Genomic DNA, 21776 nt, shown 5'->3' with positions numbered 1-21776 from the left:
TTAAATTGTCGGACAATAATCTCCCTAAGTCGGAGTTGATCATCATTTCGTTTATTTGTTTTTTATTGCCAATCATTTAATCGCTCTTGATATAATTCTTCTGATCTTAATTTGTGTACACGTTCTCGTTTTCAAATTTTTTCTCTCTTTACATTCATCATCCTCTCTTAATATTTTTATTCTTTCATTGTTTGCAATATTTTCTTCCTTTTTTCATTTTCCTTTTTTTTAACATTTTTTCTTAATTTAAGTATATTGATTTATTAATAATTATTAGGCTCTGATTGTAAAAAAAATTACAATAAATAATAACAATAAAAAAATCAGAAGTTATTAGTAAATTAAAATTTTATTACTTTTAAAAATGTGTATATGTAATTCAATAGGCGTATAAGGAAGTCATGTGGTGTCCACATCAGATTTTTTATAATCATAATACCACATCACAGAATTCAATTAAGAACAAAAAGAGCTTTAAAACGAGCTACGCGTAAAATTGTGTATGAACGTTTACCGATAAAATAATGCGGTTTTAAACGCATTTTCATATTTTACTAATTGCGGTATAATTACGTACTAAATACTGTTCGTTCTACTATGAAAATATATTTAGTGCGGTAACGTTCAATTTACACTCGATACTCTATAATATAGAGTGTAAATTAAATTCTGTAATAGTTGCTTTATCCTTCAATACTGTTTAATATTTTACATATATATTAATTTGAAATTCACGCCCGATATACTAATCGATTAATTAAAGTCTTCCGATAAGGTGAATTATAATTGTCTAACATATACGTAATAAGGAAGTATTTCTTAATTGAAACTTACCAAGAGGTGTAGCTAATACGATAAAATGTACCTTGTTATTTTAAAAATAACCAAAGAACAACTGAAGAACGGTCAAGTCGTATAAGGCAGATTAAACAAGAAGGAAAAACGAGCATAAAAATAAAACAGAAATCCAAAGAAAACTAAAGAAAAGAAACTAAAAGAAAAGCAAAAGAAGGAGTTTAATTGGGGACCTGAGGTGGGATCAAAGTAATGTATGTTGACGGTCTCCCAGTCCCAACAGTAATCTGTGTTCAAGATTTCCCCCAGTGATTTAAGCAAGGGTACATATGGAGCTGAAATACCGGGAGAACGTTCATTCCGTCATGGACTTCACCACAACCACCACAGTATCAACTGCCACTCTCTTGGCCGCCATTGTTCTTCTTTTCTCATCTGTAATACCGGCCACACAGGTACATAAAACGTAAAATTATATCGGTATTAAAATGATATATACATACATGTATGCTGTTATTAAAATCTATACACCGTAATGATGTGAATAATAACAACCTCGAAAGCAAATTGTAATGGTAAAGCAAAATACGGTTCTTTAATATTTATATACATCTCCAATCAATTTTTATATGATATCGGGGTCGTAAAAATTAACTTTTATCTTTGGCTAATTCAAGTAACTTTTTTTTTAATCAACTTGTATCTCATACAAAACGTTTTAGAAAATACTAAAATGCATTTCAATGACTATAATTATAAACAATATAGTCTACATTGTAATAAAAATTATTAGCATTTAGAAAAGAAAATATAGTAACGCAAACAAGAAAAAACAGACAGTAAAATGACGTATATTTAAAAAAGACAAACAATAGAGAAAAAGGTTAAAGAAAATCCCAAGCATTTTGTTATCACGTAAAAGGTACTTTTTTTTCATTTTTGTTGAGTGGATTTAATAAAGAAACAATTGCTACCAGTAAATTACCTGAAATGAAAAACATTCAAAAAGTAAATTGTCACTTAAAAAAAAAAAAATATAGCTTACTTAAGATATGTATATGTAAGCTTACTTCTCTTTTCTTTATTACTTTTTTCTCCGTTCTCCTACAACTTTCTTCTTCATTACTCTCCTCTTTCTTCCTATACTACTACAGTTATTTTCACACCAAAGATGGCTAAACTTTATCCTTTTTTTCTTCCACTTACCTTAAGTCAAATCCATATTTATTTGTAACAACTAAATTTCTTATTTTAATATATGAATTCATTTTTATTATCATTTCTTGTTATCTCAGTTTTATATTTGAAGAAAAACATCTTATAAGAATAGTTACAGCTAACATATTTTACTAGGTTTTTTAAAAAAAATATCACTGTTTTTTTTCCACTTAATAAGAGTATTCTATTTTGTTACGATAATACTTAATAATGTCGGTACAAAAAATAAGTATGGCGCGGTCTGATACTTAATATATTAAATATAGTCAACCTGAATTTACACAAAATTAAAGTATTTTATTATGTTTTAAACGAAGTAATATGTAATAAAAACTATATATGGAAGTAATATATTTTTAAACTCATTTTATAGAAATAGATATTGATATAGGTTTCAGAGCTTATTAGATCTGAGGATCGGCGATGAAAAACTCTAAAAAATCAGCGCAAACAAAATGAACTGATACATAAATTAATAGAAATTCCCAGACTAAATATATAAAATATTGATTAATCAATTTTTATTATTTTTTTAATAAAATTCTTATTGTTTTGTAATACTTAGCTTTGTACATTTCTATTTTTATGAACTACATTATGTATACATATATAAAACACGTTTTATTTAATATGGGATACGGCCAGTTTCTATATTACATTACTACTGTAATAAATTTTGTTGACAAAAAAAATAATAGAAAACTTCAGTATATAAGACGATTATCTTAACTCACGTTTCTTATAGAGGCAAAATAATAGCAATTAATAAAATCCGCTTTACAAAAAAATCTACTAATAGTTATTTTGTACTATGTTACGATTAAAAGTATAACGGAATCTAGTAGTCAAGATTGCTTATCATTCTGTAAGATGTAATTTAAAGTAATGATTATATTTGTGTGAGAAATAAAAATATTATCACGGTACAATTATTCTATATAATACTGCAATATAGTTATTACGTTGCAATGTGGTAGTTGAAAGTCCTACAGTTTTATATCAGCAATTCATTTGTAAATAAATATTATACACTTATTAACCGGTAAACATTAATTTGTAGGAAATAATATTTCACAAAGGATATGCTATATACTTTTACGTAAAAATAAAACAACAAAAAACGCGTTAATAATTCAAATACCTTTAAAATTAGTCGATAAATTTCATTAAAAAAATCTTACAATCATAAAAGTTGGACGTTTTTATTATTATTATTATTATTTTTTTTTTTAACTGAGATCAATAATCTTTTAGCCATATAGATGTTATAGAAGGAGAAATCTACGAAAGCGCTCAGTGTAAAAGAAAATAGCTGTAATGAAATGGTGAGACGAGGAACAAAGCTAGAGTAAGTATTGACAACATCGCATGCAAATGATTTGATAGCGGTAAACCAATCAGATGGTAAGATCCGCCTTCAAAGTATATAAACTCTGAAGCGTATAATAGCAGTGCTTGGAATATTATTTTTTTTTTTAAATTACTACAACTTATTACAATTATAAAAAAATAATCTTTTATAATTACAACCAACGTTAGGGATTTATATTAATAATCCGTATGAGCATGTGAAGGTGAAAAACGGCAGGGATGGTAAAGTGAATGTGTTTTTGAATAGAATGACGTATTATCTATCATTATTTCCAAGAACTTAACATCCCTAACAATTGCGTATATATATATACAACATATACACAATATTTATTAAAAATCGAAGTACCACTTACAAATACTTGCATCATCTCTCGGTCTGTAAAATTAAAATTCTGTAGAACAGTTATTTAGCTTTTTATTTATTTATTCCTTTCAACTAAGACTATGGATACACGTTAAGAAAAAAAATCAATCCCTGTAAAAGAATATAAAGAAGGTTTAAACTGACAAACCGAATAATATAATGTTTCTCATATAAAAGTTAAATTGATTTTTCTATAAAAAAAGAGTTAAGTCGTGGCTGGAACAATAAAAAGTTAATAAAACTTTTATTTTTAAGTAACTTTTGTTATACATTACTTCAGTAATCCTCTAACTAGTTTAAAACTGTTTCCACCTTAAAAACGCTATATAGAAAAAAATTATTTTTAAAATATTGACATTTGGCTGGTATAAAAACACCCATAAATTATAAAGCGTAAATAGTCGTCAATAGGTATTTTTTGCTAAAAAATTAATAGAGTTTAGGAAAGTAAATGGAGTTGTAGATTAGGGTAAGCATAACTTGTTTATATGCGACTTGACAAAATTTTCGCTAACTGGACGAAATGGCAGCCGTTAAAAAGTGGTGAAAATGTTTTTTTTCATTTTGTAGGCCAAGACAAACTTCCTAGAAGAAAACATTTTTAATAAACGTAATAGACATTCGCAGTACTTATAATTTAAGTCCTTAAACGTTGAATTTCGTTTATTAATTACTACAAAAAAAGCTGAAAACCCGTTAAAAATGGCCGTTTTTGCAAAGCCAATATTTATTGCAAAAATAATTTTTTTTTTACTATTTTTATTGTTTTAAAAGTTAGTACTTGGAATTCCAAATTAAATGACTGGTTACACAAGAAAACTGGTTTATTTGTTGCTGAGATATTGTAATTTGCTTATAAAAACTTTTCAGGCAACCGTAATTATTTTGGCTTTTAAGAACGTTTACGTGTCCGTTTCAAGTGCAATCTATTCTTCAATACTTCTAATTTCAATGGTGAGAAGTTTTAGACCAAAAATTAATGTAAAACTTGTTTAAACTTCTTCGAAAAAATGAGCATGTTTGGTGGGGGGGGGGGGTAGTTGTGGAAGGGGAAACGATTTTTTCGCACTCCGCCGATTTAAAGTTACAAAATTAGCTTTGTTCGTGGGCGACTGTCGCCAACCGCATATTAACATTAGACAAATATATGTAATCATTTATCCAAAAGAAAAAATTATACTGCTGCTTACCGAAGATATTTATTCAAAACAATTACAAAATTAACCTCATTTAGCAACGTGTAGTATGAAATACGTTAAGGCTTAACGTAGTATGAAGGATAACAAAGATTAAATATTCATCTCTACTTAAACATGAATTGAACATTACATTTGTTCTCAATTATTCATCTGTATTCAATAAAACTACATTGAAATATTTTGCTAAGTTATGTACATAACCGTAGTAAGAATTTATTAATAAATTATCTAAGTCAGTAGTTCCCAAACGTTTCCAAGTCGCGGCGCCCTTTTGCAATTAAAATTTTTCTACGGTGCCCTATCCTAAGTAAAAGTATGACTACACGTAAATAAGAGGTAAAAATAAATAAAACTCGTGTATCTTCATTATTTTTTTACTTTATTAATATTACATTAATTGTAAATGTCTTGGTTCAATTAATTATGAAGCTTTTACAATATTTCGCGGCGCCCCTGTGAAGAGGCGGAGCCGCGGCGCACAGTTTGGGAATCACTGATTTACGTATTTAAATAATTCAATTATAAAGCTAAATACATTAATGGTACATTTGTAAGTAAATACGTTTAATGGTTTTACTAAATATTTAAAACATAGATTAGGCAAAATTACGACATAATGACATTTCATAAAAGGAAATCTAGACACAACTCATACAGTACAGAAAAGTGACAAAAACCATGGGCTCTAATGAGACCTCTGTTAGTTACTGACTGGATCGACGTAAAATTTGAAGGAAACTCAGAACAGCATTTAACTGCGTTTATAGTAAGTACTCGGCTAGCAATTCTTTTATATACATCGACGGTTTTTACAGCAATATTAATAAGGTAGAGTACATAATTTCATAAATTTAATTAACAAACTGATGAAAAAATGATTGTAAAGGAAAAAAATTACATTAAAATTCTAGGAATCTCGATTATCGGTTTGATAAGGGTACAGTCGCTTTACTTAAATGTAGACAACAGTAAAGACGACGTATTTATCGAACAACCTGAATCATCTTGCAGTATTATGAAAAACTATGACGATAAAAAAAATTCTTAACCCTTTTCATGAAATTTTTTTTCTTTCGTACTACTTTCTACCCGTTTGTTAATCAAAATTATAAATTTATGTACACTCCGTAATGATGTTACAACACATAGTTACAAAAAAAAAAAAAAATTAATTTACTGAGCATAAAAAGCAACTTCAAAAATTAAAAGTAATTATTGAGAAAATAAAAAATCTGATGTGGATACCACAAGACTTCCCTATACGCTTATTACATATACACATTTAAAAAAAAATGAAAAGTACATAAAATTTCATTTCATTAATAACTTCTGATATTTTTCATATTTGTTTTTTAATTGCTTTTATTATTAAATTATTTATTGTAAACATTTTTTACAGTCAGAGGTTAATAATTATTAATAAATCAATAAATTTAAATTAAAAGAAAAAGTTAAAAAGAAAAAAAAGGAGATGAAATAGGATTTGAATCGATGTGCCTTCCCCTTGTAAGATACAAATAATTAATTAAATAAATTTTATTTGGCTATAACTGTGGAACCAATGAAAATAAGTACCACTTATGATACATCGTTGAAAAGCTCTCAATGAGGGTTTATTAACGCAGTTAGGAAAAAGCCAAAATCTTTAAAATTTGGATTTTGGGCTTTTTTGCATACTTTTGGTCCAATCGATTGCAATCAAGAGGGTAGGTGCACAAATAGATGTTATAACAGCCCTAAATAAAAAATTTCAACATCCTACGGCTAATCGTTTTTGAGTTATGCGAGATACATACGTACGTACGTACAGACGTCACTAGTCAAAATGGATTCAGGGATGGTCAAAATGAATATTTATCTTGAAATCTGAAAACCTATATTTTGCGATCACAATACTTCTTTTACTTCATACAAGGCAGTAAAAAAGGAAACAGGAAATAACCACAAAAAAATAACGCATCCAGTTTTAGAACTTCTTATTTATTGTACTTACGACCGTAAGTACAATAAATAAGAATTACGTTTTTAATTTCCTTCTTTAACTCAAAATAGAAAATTTTACAGCTTAAAAATTTTTATTTGTTTTTATTTTATTACAATTTATTTTTGTATTATTAAATTAAATTAAATACTTTTAAATTATTTTTAACATTAACGTATATGCCTGTTAAATATTATGGATTATCCATCCATTTGGATGGATAATTTTGGACATTGGACATTTTGGATTCTAAGTGTCATTCAAATATATTAGCTACAAGTAATAATATATGCCCTGCACCTAGTATATTACAGTACAAATTAAAATTGCATCAGAAATTCTTTTAACTGAGCTAATTGAGGTATAATCAGTGTGGATATCAGCAACCTCACATAGTATGGAACCTTGATTTAATACTATAATTAACTTTGTAAAAAAACATATATTTTTTTAATGCTACAACAGATCATACTAAGATAAAATTAAACCATAATAGCTTTTATAAATTAATTAAAAACAATGAGTAATTTAGAAAAATGGAAAAATTAGTAAATAGAAAAGTTCTCCACGAGAAAAATAATTTCGTTCAAACGGGAATAAAATCAGGAAAATGTTGTTATATTGTTAGCAATCTACATATATAACTTTAATTTGCTAAAATAAAAAAAGATAAGAAAATAGAAACCAATTAAATACCCATGACTTACATACTTCATCAGTGTTTTTTATTTTATTTTAAATACATACATACATGTATACATATATAATTTGTTTTTAAAACAGCTTTATAATTCTTTCTTCTTTTTATAGGAGTATTATAAATAAAACAAAAAGCTAAGTAAAATATACAAAAGTAAAATACGGTTAGCTGATATAAAATACAAGTATAAGTTTCTTACGTTAAACCTATTTTTTCATCGTTTGTGTACTATTCTAATCCCAAAGGAAAGGCACTGGGATAGCTATAAAGGGAGAAGCAAAGATCATTCCAAAAAAATCGTGTATACGTATATATATATATATATATATATATATATATATAGAACACACACACACACACACACACACACACACGTCATAAAGACCTGGATACAGTTACGCCTCTTTGTTCGTTAAATGGAACATTTTTTTAAATTTTAGTTAAGTAAAAATTACGTAACATTTGCAAATAATAATAATGTTTAACAATTAAATACTTAAATGTATATTCGTGCACCGGATAGGATTATAAACTAACAAAAGGTAGTTTTCTTATCAGAATTAGTTCCTTAACTCATGACAGATGAATGTAAAAAAAAGTTACAACGTTAAGGTGGCCTAAATAACAACTTTTTATAACTGTACATAAATTAGACATTTTATACAACTTTAACCTATATAATTATTATTAATACACAAAAAAAATAATCGTTCACCTGCATAATGAGATAACTTTTAATGGCACAGAATAATTAACGACTTATATTTTGTTACAAAGCAACAAATTAATAAGCCGCTTTCTGTTGAGAAACAACGTACACATATTACTATGTTTTATATCTTTACATAATACGGGATCATTTCTTTATAATATTTGTTTTATTCTTCTTTCTAATGACTATGACGTATTTAAAACAACCGAGTACAGATTTCAGACCGAGAAAGTAATCAGATTTACTTCTGATTTATTAATGACGTTTATTATACGGTCAGCCTTTGAGGTGAAGTGAATGTGAACTTGTAAGCATTTCGGCGGGCTTGGAATACCAATATTCAAAGTATTCAACTTACTTCCCACGGTAACAGAAAATCACTTTACCTCTCCCTTTCTCTATCAAGCATGACACGGTAAGCTTCTAATTCTTGAAAAATGGTTAGTTTTCTAGTTTACTAACGCATGCAAGACTGCCGACAATAGTTTAGTTTTGGCGCGTAAGAAACTAAATATTGTTTTAAATTACTTAATTTTAACACTACAGAAAATAAACATTTATCTACGGATTTATTTTTATTAAATTGATGTTATAAAAAAAAGAAATAATTTTTAATGTCGTTAGTTAAGGTTATTTATTTAAAAGTTATTGGTTAAGAGATATCAAATACCAAATATAACTGTTAAATCATTACTTTCACTATAAAAGGCTTATTACGTTACTTGCACAATTAATTTTCGTAATTACAAAGTGAAAAGAATAATTTTATAATTCACCTTTATTGTTGTTTTATGTGTTTCAGAATATTTAACTGTATTATTATTATTATTATTATTATTTGATTATTGTCAAGTTTAAAAACCAACCTAAACTGTATGAAAAAGCTACCGATAACTATTTCAAGGATAAATGCGACATACCTATTTAAACATTTTCAAAACCTTAAAAAAAAAGGTCTGACTGCAATGGATAAAAAAAATTTTTGATTTATTTTTAGTACCAGAATATAATTTACAGAAATATCATTGAAAATAATAACATATGCGCAGAGAAATCGTTTGAACAAAAATAAATAAATAGAAATGTAAAACTAGATGCGCATTTCGATTATTATTAAACGTCCTCTGCATAAAGAAATCAGAAAAAGTAAACATAAATTACATAAAAACAGCATTAATAAATTAATAGATCTACGAATTAGATAATAATATTAGTAATAGAAAAAACCTATAATTTCAAGAAAAAAGAAAAAGTTTCTATATCCTTACTTCCTTGTACAAAATAGAGGAAGTATTGTGATCGCGAAAAATTTCGGTTTTCAGATTTCAACAAAAATATCCATTTTGACTAGTTTCGGCGTGACGTCTGTACGTAAGTCTGTATATGTCTCGCATAATTCAAAAACGATTAGCTGTAGGATGTTGAAATTTCTGATTTAGGACTGTTATAACATCTAGTTGTGCACCTCCCCTTTTGATTGCAATCGACTAGACAAAAAGTATCCAAACAAGCTGAAAATCCAAAAAAATTGGATTTTGGACTTTTACTTAACTGCAGTAATAAGCCTTCATTGAGAGTTTTTCAGCGATATATCGTAAGTGATACTTATTTTAATTGGTTACAGAGTTATAGCCAAATAAGATTTTAATTAATGAAATATTTGGATCTTACAAGGGGAAGGCACATCGGTTTTAATCAATACTTAATCTACTTTACTTTTAATTTAAATAGATTGATTTATGAATAATTATTAATCTCTGATTGTAAAATAAATTTACGATAAATAATAATTCAATAAAAAAAAAAAAGGAAAAATATCAGAAGTTTTTTATGAAATGAAATTGTATGTACGTTTCATTTAAAAAAAATGTGTATACGTAATTTAATAGGCGTACAAGGAAGTCATGCGGTGTCCACATCATATTTTTAACAATCTTTTAATAAAGTAAATTATACATATCTCTTTGGACAGTTCAAAATTCTGGTAGGAGTTATATCCTTTAACTAGTGGTAGGGGTTACATCCTTTTACCGATGCTATGCAGGGGTTAAATTTCTTTTTGCTATTTCAATCGATCACTTTTTATTTTATAATAGCATCTCCATATCAGCTTCGCCCGCGTTGTATGTGAATAGGACATCAAAACCTGGAAATAGGATTTTTTATATGGGCCGTTGCTCTCAGATTATTACTGTTCGCAACTTATCGGATAAAACAGATTAATTTGGATGAATAACTAATTTTCAGTTTTAAATATGTAAATAGTGGTCATTATCTTTAATTTTATTATCAAAATAAATTTGTTTTTACAAATTACGATAATAATATATTACGAATAATAGGTACATTACGATGATATACAATGTTATTACGATAATAATACAAGCTCAACTTCATATATGCTTTTCTTTAACTTAGAATAGTTCAACCATGTTCTCAAATCTTGCAACCTTAATTTTATTAAACTCATTTCTTGCCGTCATACAACAGTGAAATTTTGTATGCGGCGACTTAAGTTGGGTGTACGAACATGCACACAGTATGTTTGTAAAATATACTTACATATATATGTGTATATTTTAATTAATTTCATTTTTGTTTCTTTCAATTTTATTCATTCAGTTTAATTAGTATATTTTAATTAATTTTATATATATATATGTGAAACTAATGAAAATGAGATTTGATAACAGTTTCATTTAATAATGAGTAAAAAGTAGGAAAAAATTAAAACCATGCTTTTCTTAAAAAAACAAACAAAACAATTTGTACTAAAAAACAAAAAATAATTTTGTGTTCATGAAAATTACTTTTAAAAAAAATTTCTACTTAAGCATGAGTAAAAAGAAAAGCGTGGAGCACGTTCTAATATTAAAAAGTGGTTGTATATGAGAGCTTGCCCCATGCGTTTCTTTTTAGTCAAGCATAAATAGAAAATTTATTTTAAAAGTAATTAAACGAAATAATTTTGTACTTTTTAGTACGATTTCTTTGTTTCAAGAAAAGCCTATTTTAAATATTTTTTTTTATAAATAATGATATTAAATTTAGTAAATCATATAATAACTATCAGAAGGAATCGTCGACGGTTGACATAGACAATGATCGATGAAGATCAATGATATTAAATTTACTAAAAGAAGTTCTAAGTTATTTATTCACACTGCTTTTTTGTTTAAGATTCATATAGAAGTGAGATAAGATATGTTTGAACTGTAATTAGCAGTCCAGGAGTCATAAGAAAACTATAATTAAAATTTCATAATGATTGGTTCAGTATTATCGGGAACGGGTTATTCACCGATCTCCATGGTGGAGTAGTACGTCTCGGTCTTTCAACCGGACGTCCCGGGTTCGAATCCCTTTCAGACATGTCATTTTTCATACGCTAAAAATTTCTATCAGACTGATGACCATAGTAGTTGATGCCAATTAAACTCGTAAAACAGTTACGCCCGTAAAACAGAAGAAAAAGACGTCGAAATGAGATTACTTTTGTTTAAATGTACCATTATCAGAGGGAGGACATTTTTAACCCAGCTCAAAAGTATCTTCTTTAAATATTTCAATTTTTAAAAATAACAATTTTTTGTTAAAACAGCTCGAATATTTAATTTAATTAATTTCAAGATACGCAGGATAGAGTAGGCTGAATGTATGCTAATTTGTATACCTCTTGTATGTTTAATACATCAATCTAGAAATGCTTTAAAATTATTTTTCTTTAGATAGAAATTATATATAAACAAGTAAACAATAAGTAATCTCAAAGAGATAAACTAATTTTCATCTTAATACCTACGATGTTTTAATTTTAAGATCTACGGAAGTGTTAGAAACATTCAGGAATATATGATAGTGCATCATTTGACATACATCATCATAACAATATAAATGACCGTTTTTATTATATCTCTAAAAATCACAAAACATTTTTCCAATAATAAAAGCTAAATACATTTTAAAATTACTTAATGCCAATCCGCGTACAATGTTCAACGGTTATTGAAATAATTAAGAAAATATAAAAACGTTCAAAAACCGTTAATAAAAAAAATTACTTAAAACCTGAAAGTAGATGGTCGTGAGATAAATAATCATTAGCAGGTATATAGATTACGTACCTCGCCCCTTATATAGGACTGGATAAGAACAAAATTTATCTGAAGAAATAAAGAAGTAGCATTTTAAAATTAGAAAACTTGAAAACAAAAACGAGGATATCCCCTCCCGTAATAAAAATTTAAGGGACGGGATAAGAGCTTAATGTTTTTATTATAGCATAAATATAATAACTTTTAATAAATATAAAATTAAAATGGCTTTTATGTACGTTCTTCTATGGTTTTTTTAAACAAAAATGTATTTTATCATTACTGATTAAATAAATATACTTTATAAGTATATCTATTTAATACCTTTACCATTTTTATTTTCCATGCCAGATTTATAAAAAAAAAAATGAAAAATTCATTGGTTTTTCAGTCTTCGTTTATTAAGCTGTATTGTTGTATATCAACATACCAAGCCTACCGAATATCAGTTAATATTCACCTCTACAATAGAAACTTTCACTCTGTTTACCACACAAGCTGGCCGTATAATGAACATGATTATTATTAAAGAAAATAATATTAATTGATTCTGGTTGTGTTTCAGATGTTTTGGGTATATTTACAAAAAAAAACCATTGTTGAAAAGAATCCGATTAATATATTCTTTCCGTTGCAAAATAATGGGTTCGAAATATACAGCATTTATATTCAGTAGGGGAAAAATAAATCCTAGTAAATAAATATTACGTAATTTAATTGGCTTTCGATTACATAAGTTAGTCGTTTCTTTAAAAGGATATAATCATAAGTCCTGTTTATAAGCATAAATAGAATTCAAGAAATAATTTGTTTACACCTATTCACTAGTATAAATAGTTGAACAAATGATTCACGAATCCTACAGAAAATTATAAAAATATATTCTTTATAGTTCCAATTTTAAGTATTTTATTACATTTAAATGTTTCAGGGAGAGCCAGACAGAGAACAACGTGTTGGCCGAAGCGATGTCAGAGCTGTACTAGGAGATAAATTAGATCCAAGTTTTTGGCCGACCAGAGGTAGACGTTCATCAGACTCATCGGAAGAAAATCAACCACCGTTTTGGGCAAATAGAGGCAGATCATTAAGCGAACGTCGGTTAGATGATTTACAAAATTTATTAGACGAAAGAACAATTGATCTTAATTCGGCAGAAGATGCGCCACCATTTTGGGCAAATAGAGGACGTAACGTACATAAAATATGTAATAATGAAAAAAGGATCAGCGAAGGAAATTTATATGCCGAAGAACCGCGTTGGGTATTATTAGATCGTAGAGATCTTGATAACGTTAGGCCTGATCCGTTTTGGGTGGCTAGAGGTCGTCGCGCTTTACTGGACACTTTAGGTACTGCGCCGACAGAATTTTGGGCGGCAAGAGGCAAAAAGGCACCGATAAAAAAATCGGTAGAAGCAATCCGCGCTCTTGGTTTGACTAACGATCAATTTTGGCCGGCAAGAGGCAAAAGAGATGTACACGAGTATAATTTAACGCATTAGAAAACATAAGAACATTAATTAATATTTTAATTATTCAATGTATTTTAAAACCAAAAAGGTAAATTTTTTAAAAGTAAATTTACATTGAAATATAAACTGTAATAAACATGAATTATGATGTAACGTAAATTATAAAACTATAAATTATATCTGCATGTAATCACAATTTTTATAGCAATAAATTACCTAACACATCAATCTAATATACGATTTCCAGTTCCAGCTCCTATGTCCTCTTTGTAACATGGAGACGTCTCTTTTCCCTAAAAATAAAAAAAAAAATCTGGCAGGCAAACTGTACTAAATTCGAGGAACATGGAAAAAAATCTTGAGATTTAAAAAAAAAAGAAAAAACTTTCTTTCTTAAATTAAGGTACTTTGTTTTCTAATATTCAAATTTTACTAGCGAGATCATACTTCAATACAAAAAAAATAATAAATAACCATATCAAACGAATAATTACTGTTGCTTATGATAATTTTAAGATTTAAATCGATAATTTAAATTTAACAACGTTAACATTAATCGAATAATTAAAGAAAAATAATCAGGAAATAAATAATTTCCAGCAGTTTATTGATTAAACCAAAAATATTTGTATGTACTTTTTTCCCAACGATTATTCGTTACTGGAATCGTCATTTCCATCCGTGCACTATTCTTGACGTTTCAACATTTTGACTTCAATTTCGGATATAGTCTATAGTCTATATCACCACAAATTTAATTACAAATGTAATGAAATAATGTGTCTTTCGTTTTTTTGATACTTCATCGGGAAGTTGCCCAAAATATCGGTTTACGAATAAAAAGTTTGACCAATTTTTTTCAGAATTTTAAAATGTAGACTTCGGATTCTGAAAGATCATCAAAAAGTATATAATAGGAATAGCTGAATAATAAATCTCCTATATCATCAAATTATATGTACGTACGTATAACAGTACAAAAAAATGTTCTTTGTGAAAAGGCGAGCTTTTTTATTCTCATATGGATTAATTTTACTTCCGGCTTTTACTCGTATATAACAAAAGCAAAAACGGTCCTGAGAACGGTGAACTATATCTCTTATAATCTAATGGTTCCGAAATAACTAGTAAAAAGTCTGAAGGAGAAGCATCCTGGAAATTAAAAGATTTCCAATAAGTTAAAATGCCAACGCCCAAAGCACATCACTGAAATTAAAAACGCTGGCTGCATAAGATAAAACCCAAAAGCTAAAGCACTCCTGCCATTTAAAGAAAAGAACCCTTCTCAATCCAAAGATATTAAAAAAATTTCATAAACTTCTTTCATTTCTTCTCAGTACGTTCTGTGTGTATGTTTTAGGTTAGGTACAATAATATAGTTTACCGAAGTTTTAGTGTACTTGTATATTTATTAAATTCTACGCATCTCAGCTTTAAAGCTATGCTCTACGAAGGAGATATAAACCGTACCTCATTAAAAAAAATGAGGTACGGTTTTTTCGCACTTCTCGACGCTTCATGAACCAGGAACTCACCAACAAAAAAAGGGAGTGTAATTTTTTATACGTACGTATGTACGTACAAAATCTTAATAACGTTTAATTGGATAAACCGTTTTTGATAACATTTTGTAAAGCCATGTTTACGGGGCAATTTAATGGTAAAATTTTAAAGTCAATATCTCCAGGGGATGTGGGGGATTTTTTTGGTGAATTTTCTCAAAATTTTGCAAACATAACCCCACTTTATATAAGCTTAGTATGCTTATTTTATTTAAAAAAATATATATATACCCAAAATTCCCACTTCCCAAAAAACCTAAAAAAGCTATGTTTTTATTTATTGCTTATTTTTTAACTATAGCTTTTTTAATGTCTTCCAAGGCATAATAGTAGTAGTGGAAGCCATCCAAAAAAAATACTTTGGAAACAATACTCAGGTTGGGAAAGCCGATGAAAGTTTAAAAACATCGAATTTAAAAAATTTTTCAACACTTTTTTTTTAATAATTTTATTTATAGTCGCAACAAAAATTAAGAGTCATTAGCGATTTTGTAATGTAGCTGTACTGGTAAATTTGTAGTCTTGAACAAACTCAGGTCGACTACTTCTGAGACGTGTGGTTAATTGAGACTCAACCACCAAAGAACACCGGTGTCCACGATCTAGTATTCAAATCCGAATAAAAGTAACCAACTTTATTAGGATTTGAACCTCAGAACTTCGACTTCGAAATCAGCTGATTTACGACGACGAGTTTACCACTAGAGCAATCCAGTGCGTTAACACTTCTTACAAAAAAAAAAACAAAAAATCACTTTTTTGGTTTTAATAATATTTAAAGTTTAAATAACAAACTTTTAGTAATTATATTACAGTAAAATTTTATCTTAATTCATCCCCGCCCCCACCACCAATGAAAAAACTGTTTATTGGTTGTTTCCTTTTTGAGTAGAATTTTTTTTTTAGTTTCTTCCATTTAATACAATAACCGTAGAAAAATCAAAACATTTTCTTGGAAGATGATATTGCAGGCGTGAATACAGGAAAATAGATATTTTCTGAATTTTTAAAACTTTTTTAATTTATTTAAACTTATTAAAACTTCATCATAAATTACCACCCCCCCCCCAACCCATAAAATAAATCTTATGTAACTTTTTCATGTACAATTACTTTTCCAATATATAAGAATAAATAAAATAACCTACGCCAGGAAAGATTTTCACCTTTTTTGTTAGCTATTTTTACTAATTCATATTGTCAAAAATTGATAGATGATAAATAACAATCATCCAACTTTTTTATAATAAAAAATGAATTTTGCAGCGAATAAAATTTCAAAACTTGACTGGGTTTTGGGCCCAGAATACCTGAATGAAAAGCAGAGGTCTTACCGCTCCCACACAAGGAGGTCGATACAGCGGCAAATAATTGTTGATGCAGTTATGTTATCTAAGGATTATAAGGATGAATAATTGTTTTGAATTTTTAATCTGTGTACAGGTTGAGGATTTGTGAAGATTTTGTTTGAATATTCCCATTGAAATTTATATTGATGAGTAACCAGAATCGGTGAACATAGTAGGGAAATTTGATGTAATTTTATATATTTGAAGAGTCCAAGCGGAATCAGCAAGAGGAATGGAGTGTTAGAAATGTTTATTATAATTTGTTAGTATCTAAGGTACTAACAAAACTTAAGCTGAAAATTAATAAGAAGACAAAGATTATGATTGTAGGAAAAACTAAGGAAGGTACAAAGGTTGATATTAAATTAGACGGTACTGTTGTAGAGATGATTTTTGTTATTTGGGAAACGCCGTCACTAGCGATAATAAATGTGCCACAGAAATAAAAAGAAGAATAACGGTGGCAAAACGAGCTTTCCAGGATAAAAAGAATTTACTGACTGATAATCATATGAGTATGCAAATACTGAAACAATTCGCTAAAATTTATGTCTGGAGTGTTCTAACTTACGGGTTTGAAACATGGACGCTTGGAAAAGCAGAAAGAAGAGGACTGGAAGCAATGGATATGTGGATTTTGAGGAGAATAACAAGAACATGCTGGATGGATAGGAAAAGAAATGATCAAGTGTTAGCAGAAGTGAGTGAAAGGAGGTCCTTGCTAAATTTTATACGAAGAAGAGCGAAATTGATAGGACTTGTAATGTACACATTTACAATACGATATTCCCAGTTCTTTGACGAATATATTTGAGAGAAAGGTTCTGGGTAAAAAACCTAGAGGTAGACAGAGAGCAACCATTATCAATAATGTTAAAGAAGAGATGGGCCTTGATTCATATAATGACTTGAAGAGAAAGGCGGAGATGAGAGTGGCTAAATCGACAAGGCGTAGTCTTTAGTGAATGATAATGATGATGAGTCCAAGTTTCGGACATTACATTCGGAAATTATACAAAAACCTGAATTTTATGGATGAATTTTGTTTTCAAGTTTATGGTTAGAAGGAGCGTTTTTAATATTAAAAAACCGTTAATATAATTATTATTCCCCAGGAGTAATGGATATGATGCTATTGTAACAGGGACAAACAAGATATTTCGGGAATAACTTCTTATACTTTAGTTCTTCCTGCCTAACAGTAAAAATCTTTACACTACTGCCCAAAGAGAAGTGTAATATATTTAGGGTGTATGTATGTATGCTTTTTCCACCCTAAAAACACAACGGCTGAACCGATTTAGATGTATGACCCCGCGTTGGAATCCTTACGTTAGCGGGAGTGTCATAGGCTATATAAATATATACGTTTCAAAAATCATATGATTTTTTGACGGCCAGTATATTCGATCACGAAAGTCATATTGGCATAATGCCTTCAGGGATCTAATGTCAATAATCCGAAATTTAGGAGCTCAGCACTTCTACATTATACTGTCCTGTAATGAAATGTCCTGGCCAGACATTTTATTTTTTATTTTTTTGTTTTTTTGGCAGTCGTATTTTTTTAATTTTTAACAGATTATAACTTTTTGCATGTAAGTATTAGGCTACGAGAATAAAAGTTACCGAGAGTCTTATTACACAGCTGAAATCTATAAGGAAAAAGTAATTTGTAAAACAGTAATGTTTTATTATGAATTACAAAAGTAATTCTTAAAAGTATGTTTTAAGAAATAAAGACCAGTTTTTGCCCAAGAACCTGGCTCCATAGAAGCCTAGATACGGTACTGGTTGGATAAGGTTGAAAGCTGTCTCCTGCAGTACATGATTCCGCCTTCGTATTATAAATAGAAGAGTTTTTAAAAAATTTTTTAATAATAATCTATATCATAAAATTTAAAATCGTTACTTTTGGGCTATAAAAATAAATTTGGAGTATTTTTTTTCCTTTATGTGCTTATGCTTAATACTTAGAAAATCTAAAAGTATAAAACTTAAAAATGTAATGAGAGCAAAATGTAATGTAATTTCAATATTCTTAAATATTACAAATTTAATCACTTAGTCGTTATTTTTAAAGATTGTCAGTTTTCCGACAGTTTAAGCACGGCATTAGATGTTTGTCATATTTGAGAATATGTCATTTTCAGAAGTAACTTAAGTCGCCTAAAACCATTTGTTTATAGGAGTTAAAAGAAAAAAATTGATCATCCTTGTAATACGTAATTTGTTTCTTATATTATTTCTTTTACAAGTCAATCTTTCTAATTTTTTAGGTTATACCGAGTTAAATGACTCATATATATTAGTATATATTTTTAAATGAGATAAAAAATTATAATTTTTATAAATGAGTTATTTTAAATAAGTTAAATACAACATATAATGCATACCCACGCAAAATAAATAAATTGAATATGGGAATCTATGAACCTTCATTTTGTTCCATAAAAGTATCTTATACATTTTCCGTAATATTTCATTCAAAATTTAAAAAAATTCGATGAAAATTATTGATATATAAAAATAAAATTCTTGTTCTATTATTATTATTAATTATTTTTGGTAAATTCAACTTAAATTCAGAAAAATACATCTTTTTGTAAATATAAAGAACATGTAATATTTTACATAACGACTTACATACGATTTCATTCATTCGATACCACTTAAAACTAAAACAACCTAGAAGGATTGAGAAAATCGAATCAGACGTTCTTACGTCTGAAAGTACAAAACGAAATGACGATAAGTCGATATTCTGAGCAACAGAATGTAAAAACGTTCTACGGCTTTTCATTATATGGCTCTAATTCTCTACGGCCTTTGTTATAGAGAAAAGTCGAATTTGTTATTTATAAATACATCTTTAGAATGAAATATGTTATTACAGTCTAGTAATTTTTCTTTCCCACACCATCTATTATTATAAAAGGTTCGTTAATTGAACCCCAATAAGTATCACCAGCAGTTACGTAAAAATATATAACAAAATCAAAATATCTTTGATATTAACGCGATTTGAATTAGGGTCTTATAAGACTGCAGAACAATGTTATCATTTCTACTTTAAAACAAGACACAAAACGAAAAGTTAAAAATAAATTTCATAAATATAAGTTTGCAGATTTAATCATTTTCTTTTACGTAAATATATACTGTACACAGATACTTCTACGGTTGTATAACTACGAAACTTTAGAAGAATAAATAAGTACAATTTATGCACACGTATAAATCTTAACAGTAACTAGATACGAGTATTACTGCAACATTACGGTACAGGTAAAGAAAAATGCTTCACTGAATAATATACCTAAAATTTACCACAAAACTTATAATCTGGAAACTTTCTTTACACAACAGTAAATTTAACCCAATAAAAAGTGTTCTCTACTTATAAAATTAGTTCAAATAATATTAAACAAAAAAAAAAACATGAGATAACCAACTTAAAGAACTTTATATAGTTTCCTACAAAAATTATCTCTTAAGAAAATTATCAATGAAAATAATATACAATATTATATTATAACTTCGAAATTTATTATGGTATAAATAATAAATTTATATGGTATCACTTCGAAATTTTTAGATGAATATGAAGTAAATAATTCTAGTAAAAACATCACATTAAAGAAATCAAGAGATCAAAAGATATTCAATGTACGATTATAATAATAATAATTAATAACTTTATAATAATACTTTAAACATAAAAATAAAGGTATAATTAATTCACGAGACACTTCAGAAAAGTCCTGATATCTAGATCACCTTTAGTGGATCGAGAACTTTGTTCCATATTTATGCAGTGAGCGTATTTGTTTTGGTTATATCGTCTAATTGGTCAGCTATTGTTAATAAGACCCCAACAACATGATGATGGCCGGAAGACTGTCTCGAGATGCCGGAAGAGTAAATATACATCTAATTTGGTATTACGAAGGTAAGGGATTACGCCTCCTCATAATGGCAAATAAATAAAGCAAATATTAATTAATAAATAACACAATAAATAATAAACAATATTTATACAATCACTGATGTATGATCTTCCACAGGGACTTGAGAAAAAAGATAAATAAAATAATACCGCGTAATAAACTTATAATTCTTTTAAATGAGATTATGGACTCAACTACTATTAGTCATTAGCTCAAATTGAAATTTATAGCGTATGAAAAATATGCTCTGTCTAACCGAGATTCGAACCCGGAACGTTCGGATAAAACGCCGAGACGCTACCACTCCGCCACGAAGAATTTTATAATGGTGTTATATGAAATACGAGTATATTTACAGCCAAGAGCGAGAAGTACTCACCGTACGGAAAACCTCCATATGAATGCATGACCAAAAAAAAGAGAAATATTGTATCTACATCTTTAATTGCTCAGTCTTAAAGCAAAAAAATTCCTTTCAGCACGCCGGAAGGTGGAGATAGATTTCACCTGTGCAAGCAAAGTAGGGTATAAAAAAGATTTCCACCTTAAAGTTAAGAGAAAAACTTCAAATTTACTCGATACTACAATGATTGCATGTGAAAAAAACGTTTCACATGTTTAGCATACGACAAGCCCCCCCCCCCCCATCTTCTTAGAATTTTTTCCACCCATTGGTCTTTATCCAAAGAATAGTAAGAACTTTAAACAAATTCGATATTTTAGTTAATAAGAAAGTTATAGCATTATTTTGTTTTTTCTGTTTTGGTCAACCATCGCCGTAAGGGTTGGTCATACCAAAACCTTTTCCAGACAAAAGTTTTAGGTAATGTTTAGAGGACTAACGACAACTTTAAACCGATTCGATACTGTGTCTATTAAGAGAGGTATGATTTTTTTTTGTTTTCGAAATCCCATTTTCCCACCTCCTGAGCCAATAGTAAGTGATATCAAAAACTTACTTAGTTAAGTTTTAGGCCCTTATCCAAAGAATAGTAGGAACTTTA

General features: G+C 28.3%; 2 protein-coding genes across 9 annotated transcripts in view; one reads left to right on the top strand and one right to left on the bottom strand.

The window, feature by feature from the left end:
- Nucleotides 1-21776, bottom strand: part of LOC142324971 (COMM domain-containing protein 4) — a 454946-nt gene that overhangs the window by 51476 nt on the left and 381694 nt on the right. The window lies entirely within an intron of this gene.
- LOC142324436 (uncharacterized) lies at nucleotides 1155-13948 on the top strand. Its single transcript, XM_075365268.1, has 2 exons — nucleotides 1155-1250; nucleotides 13369-13948. The coding sequence occupies exons 1-2, from the start codon at nucleotides 1161-1163 to the stop codon at nucleotides 13939-13941; spliced, it is 663 nt and encodes a 220-aa protein (XP_075221383.1). The 5' UTR covers nucleotides 1155-1160; the 3' UTR covers nucleotides 13942-13948.

Source organism: Lycorma delicatula, chromosome 5, assembly GCF_047948215.1.
Source record: "Lycorma delicatula isolate Av1 chromosome 5, ASM4794821v1, whole genome shotgun sequence".
NCBI classification, from domain to species: Eukaryota; Metazoa; Arthropoda; class Insecta; order Hemiptera; family Fulgoridae; genus Lycorma; species Lycorma delicatula.
This window is presented reverse-complemented; position numbering and strand designations above follow the sequence as displayed.

What these genes read in the sequence shown, in the direction of transcription:
- LOC142324436 (XM_075365268.1), top strand. Translation starts at nt 1,161, where the DNA reads ATGGACTTCACCACAACCACCACAGTATCAACTGCCACTCTCTTGGCC. An exon ending in CTGTAATACCGGCCACACAG is followed by an intron (nt 1,251 to 13,368) that starts GTACATAAAACG and finishes TAAATGTTTCAG; the next exon opens with GGAGAGCCAGACAGAGAACA.